A 10,885-nucleotide genomic window follows, 5' to 3' on the forward strand; every position below is an offset into this window, starting at 1 on the left:
CAGAGCTTCATGATTGGTTTTGCGGTTGTGATATCCGGCCACGATATGAGCGGGGAAGATGGTCGGTTCGTGCTAGCCATGCTTGTTATTTATTTATATTGTCCGAAGCCTTGCCTCGAGGTTTGTAGAGTTTGTTTATGACAGTTTCCTTGTGATGTGTACACATAGGTTGTTAAGTTGACTACCGTGTTCTACGACTTTGGGTACTCGGAGGTATATCGAGAGGGGACTCACCCATCCTACCCGGGACACCGCCAAATCTACAATACAACTAACTCGACCATCATGAACCCTTCGGATACTCGGATCCCACGATCATATCATGCCTCCTAGGTTCCCCTCGATGCTAATGCTATTGCATCCTAGACGCAGACAAGGTAGCAAGACAAGCAGCTCCAAACTTTGTTTTGTACAACCAGCCGTACCGCCGACATGCATCAAGACAACAGGGGAGGACCGTGTTAAATACAGTGGCAATTTAGATATTTTTATTTGTACTCCGTATATTTATGCTCAGCAACTTCTTACCTGTTACCACTCATGCATGCGGGTGCACATTGGCTTGTGTCGCATTGCAGATGAGCGTTCAACTCAGCCTGACGACCGACCGCCGCACCGCGGACGCAGCAGCTCAAGTGCCGGCGCGGGTTTAGCTTTAGAAACTCGGCGGCAACATCCTGATTGGCCTTGTACCCGAGGATTTTAAGTAAAGATGAAAAAGAGAAAAAATGAGACAGGACGACAAGATGCCGTCCTGTCACAGGGTACGTACCTCCGGGGAGGACGGCACACTCGGCCGGGCCGCTACCCGACGTCACCAACAATTGGATCCCACATGGGAATGGATGGGGGGAGGGGAGCTTCAAAACCTCCATCACCAAAACAATTTTGGACGTCAGGCTCGCAGATCGACAATCACACCTCCACTCCTAACCCCCCTGGGCAAATGCAGCCGCCGGTTCGGCCTCGGAGTCGTACCCTAGCTTCCTAAGCTCTCTCTACTTGCTGGTCCATCTACCTCGGTACCCGAATTGACCGTCGTCGCATCCCACTTCTTGAACATTGGGAACCGAACCCTTGTCGCAATCCCGGCGATTCGGGACCTCACCGTCACCATGTCGCTCCTCCGCACACTCGCCGTTCGGCGCCCGGCATCATACTCCCCCTTCCTCACCCTCCGTCCCGCCTGCAGAATGCTGTCAACGCTACCCCGCCTACCGCTCTTCGAAGCCGTCGCAAACCATGATCCCAACTCCAAGGTCGTCGTCCACTCCCTCTCCGGCCGCACCTTCAAGTATGGTGAGCTGCTTGGTGATGTGCGCCGTGCTCGCGACCGCTTGTCCGAAGCTGCGGGCAAGGAGGATCTCAATGGCGAGCGAATCGCATTCTTGGTCGAGAATAGCTACGACTACGTAGGTGAGCAAGTCTGCGTGCTGCGACACTCCAGCTCCGATAACGGCTGAGTTGACAATGCCTCCTAAAGTAACGCTCCTGGCCGCCATGGCTGCGCGCTCTATCGCCGTGCCTCTGTCTCCAGCCTTCCCCGCGCCGGAGCTTCAGTATATCCTTAACCAGAGCGAGGCGTCTCTTCTCGTTTCTTCAGCCAAGTTCGCAGCCAAGGCCAAGGAGGTGCTTGCGACGGATCTGACAACTAAGCCGGCACATCTTGAGCTTCAGAAGCATGTTGGTGGGGGAAGTCATGAGAAGGTCGAATTGGGCGACTCCAACCCTGGAGAGGCCGGCATGATGTTGTATACATCAGGCACGACAAACAGGCCGGTGAGACAGACAGCGCTGTATTATGACACCCGAATACTAACCCCTGGTCTAGAAAGGTGTTCTGCTACCTCAATCGGTCCTGACAGCGCAGTCTCGTTCTCTACTCGAAGCCTGGGAATACTCCCCAGCCGATCACCTCCTCCACGTTCTCCCTCTCCACCACATCCATGGCACCGTCAATGCCATCCTAACACCCCTCCTCGCCGGCTCAACCATCGAATTCATGTTCCCCTTTAATGCAGATGCCGTCTGGAAGCGACTCTCCACACCTTTCCTCGCCTCTGCCGCCAACGGTACCTCGACTCCCAAGGACAAGATCACCTTCTTCACCGTCGTGCCCACAGTCTATAGCCGTCTTCTCTCTAGTCACAAGAGCCTCGCTCCTGATGCTCAAGAAGCCGCCCGGAAAGCCATCTCACCAGAGAACATGCGCCTCGCCATATCTGGCTCCGCCGCCCTGCCTACCCCTATAAAGGCAGCTTGGAGGGACCTAAGCCACGGCAACGTTCTCCTCGAGCGATACGGCATGACCGAGGTTGGTATGGCACTGAGCTGCGGCCTCGACTTTTCCGATCGTGTTGATGCCAGTGTCGGCTGGCCACTGCCATCTGTCCAAGCTCGTCTGGTTGATGTCGACACAGGAGATATCATCAAGGAGGGTGAGGAGGTCAACCAGGAGACAGGCCGAGAACGATCTGGCGAGATCCAACTCCGTGGACCGACCATCTTCCGCGAGTACTGGCGCAACCCAAAAGCGACAGCCAGCGAGTTTGTTGACGATGCCGACGGCAAGGGCCGCTGGTTCAAGACGGGTGACGTCGCTGTTCGCCGCCCCGTCCCCTCCGCCGCTGCCGCTCAACCCTGGGCTCACGGTCCCTTGTATTTTATCCAAGGCCGCAAGTCGGCCGACATCATCAAGACCGGCGGCGAAAAGGTCAGCGCTCTCGAAGTCGAGCGCGAGCTGCTCTCCCTGCCCCAGGTCGCTGAGGCGGCCGTGGTCGCGGTGCCGAGCGGTCAATGGGGACACAAGGTTGGCGCTGTCCTCGTTCTCGATAATGAAGTTGTCAAGAAGTGGTCTGCGCTCGACATGAGGCGTGCGCTTAAGGATCGCTTAGCCAACTATAAGATTCCTCAAGTGATGCGACTCGTCGATCATATCCCAAGGAATGCCATGGGCAAGATCAACAAGAAGCAACTGGTCAAGTCTATTTTCCCTGACGATATCAGCGGCGACGAAAGCTAAGACCATAATGGGAGATCTCTGTATATACTGTACCACTTGTAGATTTGTATGATAAAGCTGCATAGTTAAGGGGAGCATTGCTGGAGCTCGTTGAAAGATCATATCTAGCACCAAAAACCACAGTCATCAAAGCACAGCAAACCCTAGGTGACCAAAATGTGCATTATCTATTTTCATATCCCCAGTGGCCGGCTTTTCAACCTCCATGGTTGCCACTTGAGAAAAGAGCTCCGAGCAACGCCAGTATAAAACTTGAACCAAGGAAATCAGGGATGAGCCATGGCTGGCCATGACGAGTGGTTGTCTTGGTCCAGCATCGCATCTCAGCCCCCAGCCACTTCGTTTCTTGCGTCGAGTTTCCTCCCAAAACCACTTGCCGTCCATTTCGTCCACCGCTGCGTAGGGCCCATGATGGTCAGAAGCATGAAATGGTCATTATCGGATATCGTGCTAAATCAATGTCGTCCCTTTTCGTCATCGCGCATAACTCTAGACAACGTGCTTGGCCTTGGCCCTTGTGCTTCCGGAGTGAGCACTGTCGGTGTGACCCGAGAACTCGACCTGCTCGGTGGCAGGCAGTTCCAGAACCTCCTTGAATCGACGGCCGATATTCATCAGAATGTCCTTACCCTTCTCATTGCTACGACCCTTGCCGCCGGCCACGTCACCATCGCCTCGGCCTGGAATGCTCTTTCCTATGGTGCGAGTCCAGACACCGATTCGGAAGAACGCCTTTCGGACGTTGACAACAACACCCATGACCTCACCGTCGTCCTCGTCCTCGAGAGTCTCGCCAATAGCGGCCATCATAACCTGGAGCCAGAGACGGTCGACGTCGATGTTTCGCTTGTCCTTGTACTGGTAGGACCACTTGCCACCGTGCTTGTTCTGGGGGTCCTCCCACTCGGGGCGGACACCGGCCTTGAACAGATGGTAGTCGGACTTGAGAGAGAGTTCAGAAACGGCGGAAACGTTGTTCTAAAAAAGTTAGTATGATTCGAGAGAGGTTATCGTGTCAAATTGAACTTACGTAGACACCCCAGAACTCCTCGACGGAATCAAAGGTGATGACCTCCTTCAGAAGATCGTTCCAGTTGTCACCCTATCGTGTGCAGTATTAGTATCGGGTCGATGATGGCCGAAAACGGGTTCCGCCATACCTTGCCACTGGGGGGCTTGGTGAACCAAAGAGTCCACTTGTTCTGAAGAGGGTGCTTCACGTTGAAGTTGTCCTTGTCGTGGAAAACAGTGACGGGCTTGTCGTCCTTGATATCGGAGGCAGACTCCTTGCCGTTGGGGTCAACGGGGATGGTGGTGAGGTCGACCTGCTCGTCCATCTTGGGTGTCTCTGTCGCAGCGGCGGCCATTGTGATGGAGTTTTCTCGTTGGATCGCGTACGCAAGATATCGGTTCAGGTGAGGGTGGTGACTTGCGAATGTGGGATCGCGGGGCAAGTTTGAATGATCGAAGCAAAGAAGTGGGAGGCGGTGCGAGGGTGGGGCGAGAGCAAGAAATTGGTAGGTCGACTACTTCTTTCCGACAACAGGTAGGGGAGGCGTTTGCGACTTTGCGCCAGGCAAGAGTCGACTCGATCGAGAAGGGAGAGAGGAGTCGCGAAGGAGGTGACGTTTGTAGGTTCGTCGGGAGGAGAGAGGCAGAGGCGGCTTGTTTGATTTGAAGATTGGGAAGCGCAAAAAATCTTGGGTGCTGACCTAAGGTAACTTGAGGTTGTGCCTTACCCCAAGCGACCCAATCGGGAAGGAAGTGGGCCGTCAAGTTTATGCCTTAATGCCTTACACCTGGCCCAGGCGTCCACTGCCAGGCCCTCTCGAGTTGTTTCCCATTCTGGAGGCTTGTGAACGGTGGGGAAACTCCTTGTCAGAGCCTCTCCCGTCGATCAGACAGGTGCCTGCATTGAACTGACGGGAGCTACCGACCAGGTCGTGGGTAGCGGCAAGTGCTGTGCTAGCTGGAGGTGGATGAAGATGAAGCAAAGACGAGCTTCTCCTCCTTCATCCCAGGGTTGTCAAACTCGTTTCATCCGACTTTGTTGAATTAGCCGAGGCCTCCATGGTACAATCCTATCTTTGATACTCGGCTACGTTTCTTTCACGCCGAGCATTCTCAATTGATACACCACCCAGACCGGGCTCTTTTCCCCTTTGATCCAAGGACACGGACATTGACAGGCTGTCACGAGGACCAATCTCACATTTTCCTTTTATGCCGCGATAATGCGACCCGAGAGATTCCTCCATGCCAACACGGCCACACCAAGGTTGGCTCACTGCCTACTACTAGGCTAGTCTTGGGCCTCAGACGCTTGATGTAACTCGACTACAAGATGCAGCAGGATTCCCTGTCACGAGGATTCGCATCAGCATCAAGGCATGTGCCGCTCTCAAGAGTGAGCCCATGTCACGGAGAAGAGCTCACGGCTACCAGTTGCTGCGCCCATTTCGTGTTTCACGCGCTTCTTGTGCCTCATGCGCTGTCATGGCTTTCAAGTCATCCAACGTGGTGACCCCCATCCTCGCCTCCACCTCAAAACAGCTCAACCCACGCTCTTTTTGTTCTGGTCGTTCGTGCCTCGCACCATTTCGCATGCATACCGGAATTTAGACATTTCTTACCCCCCATAGCCGGAGATGCCGGCGGCACAACAGACAGTATCACGTCCGTCCATGTCTGCGTGGGGACAAGAAGACCAGGACAAAAGGACAAAAGGAAAATGGTAGGCTGAGATACAAACGGCAAAGGCGGTTTCACACAATTGTCTACAGCTAGTCAGCTGCCATCTTCTGACTAACTTGTGCCAACTTGTGTCGACAACCAACATTCGCTGCGTCACTCTCCCTTGAATGAGGCGTCAAGGGCGTCGATCCCAAGCTCAACGCCAGCAATTAAGCCTCGAATTCACCCACTCAAGGAGAGGAGCACCTGCACCATTCACAGCCGGCGCGGGTCAAGACAGGGCGGGATTCTCATGTTGACCTATTGGTCTCCCTTGTCCCACATTGTCCCGCGAATCGAGTGACAACTGGTGCGCACCCGCCGCATTACGTATTTTGCACCAGCGAGTGCTCCCAATGATGATCCACGTCCACGCTCTCATGCATGGCTCAGGCACTGGCTATGCCTTTCTGGAATGTCGACGCGTCTCAAACTCCATTACATCCCACCCTCACAGCCCTTTGTGTCTTTGATTGAGCCCCTCAGGGACCATCTTCCGAGACCTGCACGATCAGCGTGCTGACCAGGATTGGCATGCCGGGTCTTCACTTGATCTGGAGTTGGACTCCATACTACGTACTGTAGCAAGCACATGGCGCACTTATAATAGACTGCCATCGCCCATGGACAAAGAAGAGAAGCCCAGCCCTCACCACACCACCTCGAGCTTCTTTGATCCCCTTGCCTAGAATTGCTGCCACAACTGCTTCTTTATTCTACTTGTCCAACATCGCCGCCATGGAGCCTGATACTCGAACCAACACTTCCTTTGAGAAGGATGTCTCCAAGACAAAGGAGACGACCCCCAAGAGCAAGAACCGAAGCAGCTCGCTCTTGATGATAAGCTCCGGCTTCACCTTTCTCGCCGCTCTCCCTCAGAGATCAACATCATCTTCATCTTTCAGATCTTCATCGTTCCGATAAACTCATGACGCCAACGCGATCATCTTCTGTCACTCATTTTGCCTAAGCCCCTTTGTCCAATCGTCACATATACCCGTTGTACACTTTACCAATTATCACAACACACGTCGCATCTAAGCAATCGAATTCGGAATAGGATACTCATTGGACTGTCATTATTGTACGCCCCGAGATGAATGAGCTCAGGTCCTTTTCTCCAAGCCGTCTTGCCCTCGATTTCAGCCTCGTTGGTGAAGACTTGCCAGACGAGTTCTATGAGAGCCACTTCAACACACTCTTAAAGAATGTTTACGCCCTCGCTCAAGGGGTATCTCGTCCGAGAGGAAATTCCCACGCACGCAAAATTCACCCTTGGTTGAGAGAGTACCCGAAAGAGTTTCTCGAATACGTCCAACTTGTTGCACATCCTGATGCACGGGCTGGGAAGTGGGGGAGGTTACTTACTGATAAGGCGCAGCGGACATGCCTTCTCACATCCATCATTTTCAAGGTTCTCGATACCAATGTTTTCTCATGTTTGCTTTTCGGTGCCGATTCGGAGCATGAGACGTTGCTGAGCTCGTGCGATAGTGCGCTCATTGATGCAGAAGGTGTGTTGCGTGACAGTGACACTACATTTAGAAAACACCAAGCTGACATCAGCCATAGGATTCCAACGCTCCAAGCTCCGTGCTCGCATGAACAGGGTGTATCTTATAACGCAGGTTCCTCCTTTCTTTTGGAACAGGGTTGACGAACTGTGCGCCCAAACCTTGGCTATGCTGCTACCGGCTTATACCTACGCCGCAGAGTTCGAAGGTCATCAACCGGCCCCCGTTCGCAAGGTGCACCAGGCCCTCCACGAAGTGATTGCTTACGCGGGGTGGATCAATGTACACATACGCCTAGCACCAGCAATATTTTCGTTCAACTGGGTCCAGCCAGGAGAGCCATTCAGTCTGAGCCAAGTAAACCTCTGTCAGGAGGCTTACACGTCTTCCAAGGCGGTGGCGGAGCGGTATCGAGAGCAAGTTCGGAAACGGAGGCCAGGCGCCCGGGTGCTGAACTCGAGGGCCCGGGTCAAAATCTCGGTCACGCCAGAGATTATTCGACACAAGTCCGTCTCACAGTCCATCGGGAGACCAGGCATGACGGTTTATAAGATATTGCAGTCCCACGTGGTATACTACGAAGGACTGCAGCTGGACTCTGACGAGCAAATGGCATTCGTGACCCTTCCCGACTATATGCACCGCCTGGAGGAAGATCTCTGCACACCTTGGGCTGCAGCTTTTACCATCATGTTTCTCGTACCGCTCTATATGTTTCTTTCCTTGACACCTTTGGGAAATCGAGCATGGCAGGGTGCCCGGTCCTTGGTCTACCCACGTCCGAACATAGTACAGCCAGACAAGACCGAAACCTGATGGAACGTGGGGTCCTAGTCCGGAGCGTGGGGGGATGCATGTTTATTTCCTTGTGGATAGATCGGGATCGGTGGATTTTATGGAGTTTGGGTATCATGAATAGAATGGTTTTAAGCGGATACCGCATCAAAATGATGGGCTGATCATTCCCAACCTGCCTGAACATGGAGAATTTTCGTGGTTGCAACGAGGTCATGCGAGCTAGGTAGTTGAGGCCACCCACGAAGCTCTAAAGATATGCACGCTGCATGGGCATCGCCATGGGGGTTGACGCCCATTAGTGGTCATGATACCTGAGATCTTAGGAAGCTCTTTGGTCAAGTTCTTCCAGGTTCGGAAGTCGCACCTGCATAACCTCATTTGCGGGAGCGGAAAAACAACGGCGAAACACCTGGTTCGCCACAGCTGATTGGCTTCCGTAGCTCAGTTGGTTAGAGCGTCGTACTAATACTCCATCAGAGTGTTCTGTAATGCGAAGGCCTCTGGTTCAAGCCCAGGCGGAAGCAACCTCCCAGTGCCCATCAGCTTTCTTTTTGACTTTTCTGCATTTTTTGTGATTTTTTTGTGCCTGTTTGAAGGTTGTGATGATATCTGGAGTGCGAAGGAGGTACTTCACGTGGCGTGGCTTTGAGGTGGCTGTCAACCGGCATATGGCAGGAGCTCACGTCCATTGAGATAATCGTAACTGCCGTTGGGTGTGATTCCTTCCTGCATGGGTGGAGAAGATCAGTAGGATCTGATAAGATATTACTAACACGGGCGTCAAGACGACGACATGTTGCTTTGACTTCCCCTCATTTCTGCAGGCTGTCGAGCGGTGGCTACCTGACTGATGCAGATTCACACCAGCTGCTCTCGTTCACCTCAATGCCTTGCAAAAGATTGACTGTGTGTACTTGGCAAACAACACTCACGAGGCATCTACATGCCCACAGCTCGCAGTAGTGGCTCGGCATACTCGACAGCTCCAATCCTTGCAACTTTTGGCGAGATCCGAGTCAAGAAAAGGAGAAAAGTGACAATTCCACTGCCCCTCACTCATCCCGTGTTTCGTGGAGAGGATGCGGATCGTCCCTCGACGGCTGCATGCCTGCTGATGCTACTATCGCATCGTGGGGGTTCAGTCAGATGTGGAGGGGGGGAGAAGTTTCTCAGTTACAGTGGATTTTGATGTCGCAGATTCATCACATTGAGGGGCGTGTCTTGGATCCCCCGCTCAGCTCATTCTTGCCCTCGTTCCGTCAGGTTTCCGCAGTACAGGCGGGGATTTTTGTTCCGTCATTGGGGCAGCAATGGACCCTTGATCGACGTGTGACTATACGGATATAGACGATGTGTTTCTTTGACGATTACTCAACTCGATCGAGAAGAGTGGATGTTTTGCGAGATTCGTCATGGGTGTTGTTGAACCTCGTTCACCCGCTGTAAGATGGATACTGGTACTTACGCAAGTGACAGAGTTACGTCTTCGGAATGGGTCTGTAGCGTCGGACACTTTAACCGTCGGAAGCGTTGAGTACTACCTATGCCGTTTATTTACTGATATGCTGACTTCAATTAAGGCCGGCTCGCTTTCTGGCCCTCATCGTTTGCAAGGGAACGGCTTCATCGCTACTAGGGAGTCATGATGCCGACAACCTTCCCGCTGCGGATCCTATGCTTGCCCCCAGAGTGCAGAATGACAGCATCAAAAATTCGGCCCTTTTGCTAAGATCGAAGAAATGGGAATCTGAATGAGAGACATATCCACTGAATCGGACGCCCATCTCCCGTTGGATCGATATACGAGCTTCAATAACATGGACTATGTTATGAAAGGCGATGTTGACATCGTATCATCCCGACTTTATCAACTCACTCCACTCAACATCACAACTTCCTCCTATTCACTCGACAAAATGTATGTCACAAAGCACGCCCTTCTCATTGCCGCTCTAGGAGCATCAACCATCTCCGCGGCCTCGTCTCCGGAGAAGACATCCGAGGACTTTGACGAGATCTCATCGCTCTCAACTGATCTCAGGGCTGCCATTGACCGGATGCCAGTCCTCGGATACGACGCTTCTAGCGTTCATGTGCGTCAAGCTCAGCCCTTGAATCAAGAAGAATTATCGATAAGAGGGAATAGGATCTATTTGCCGGAACTTTCAACCTGTACAAAGGCATCTCTGAGATTAGCAAAGCCAACGTGGATACCGAAGCGGGAGACTTCAGCGAGGATGAGCAAAAAGAATTTTGCCGGGAGCTGCACAGAGTATGTATCTTTGAACTTTCGTCATGGCCAGTCTAACATTTTCCAGACGAGATACACGCAGGGGAGCCTCATCAAGCGGCTTGGTGACCAGGCCGAGCGCATCAGCCAATTCCCCCTCACCCCATCGATTGGCAATGCCATTGGCGTCTACGAGGAGGAGATAAACAAGTTTCAGGACGAGCTCAATAGCAGGCTCGACAACTGCTCGGACGACTACCAGCAGCGCCTGGAGGATGCCATCAAGACCGCAAAGGCTCAGTATGCTGCCACCGCACCCAAGGCTTAATTGAGTTGACGGGGTGGGCTTGGGCGTCGTCTTGACAGAAAGTTTATCGACGACCGCGCAATACGAGCTGTGCCCTGCGGCAGGAGTAAAAAACGGTCCATCAATCAAACAAGCCGTTGACGGCCACGGGTGACGGCATGCAGCGATGGCTGAGTGGCTTTTTCAATAGAGGTGGTTGGGCATGATGTCAGCCCGACCCTTTGTAATTTGTGCAACGGAGTAATTAAATGACAGGCAAGATTCGGCAATTGAAGAATTGC

General features: G+C 52.9%; 3 protein-coding genes across 3 annotated transcripts; 2 read left to right on the forward strand and 1 right to left on the reverse strand.

Moving 5' to 3' along the window:
* Window positions 1–1,193: 1,193 nt before the first annotated feature.
* Window positions 1,194–3,022, forward strand: NECHADRAFT_31021 (uncharacterized protein; the record flags this gene model as incomplete). Its single annotated transcript, XM_003053831.1, has 3 exons — window positions 1,194–1,416; window positions 1,484–1,779; window positions 1,832–3,022. The coding sequence occupies 3 exons, from the start codon at window positions 1,194–1,196 to the stop codon at window positions 3,020–3,022; spliced, it is 1,710 nt and encodes a 569-aa protein (XP_003053877.1).
* A 489-nt stretch (window positions 3,023–3,511) lies between these two features.
* NECHADRAFT_90439 (uncharacterized protein) lies at window positions 3,512–4,359 on the reverse strand (the record flags this gene model as incomplete). Its single annotated transcript, XM_003054543.1, has 3 exons — window positions 3,512–4,000; window positions 4,053–4,124; window positions 4,183–4,359. 3 exons carry the CDS (start codon window positions 4,357–4,359, stop codon window positions 3,512–3,514), a joined length of 738 nt encoding a protein of 245 aa, XP_003054589.1.
* Window positions 4,360–9,983: 5,624 nt separating this feature from the next.
* NECHADRAFT_75467 (uncharacterized protein) lies at window positions 9,984–10,625 on the forward strand (the record flags this gene model as incomplete). The annotated part of the gene is made up of 3 exons (XM_003053832.1): window positions 9,984–10,160; window positions 10,214–10,339; window positions 10,386–10,625. 3 exons carry the CDS (start codon window positions 9,984–9,986, stop codon window positions 10,623–10,625), a joined length of 543 nt encoding a protein of 180 aa, XP_003053878.1.
* Window positions 10,626–10,885: the final 260 nt, after the last annotated feature.

Source organism: Fusarium vanettenii (assembly GCF_000151355.1).
Source record: "Fusarium vanettenii 77-13-4 chromosome 1 genomic scaffold NECHAsca_1_chr1_3_0, whole genome shotgun sequence".
Taxonomy (NCBI): domain Eukaryota; kingdom Fungi; phylum Ascomycota; class Sordariomycetes; order Hypocreales; family Nectriaceae; genus Fusarium; species Fusarium vanettenii.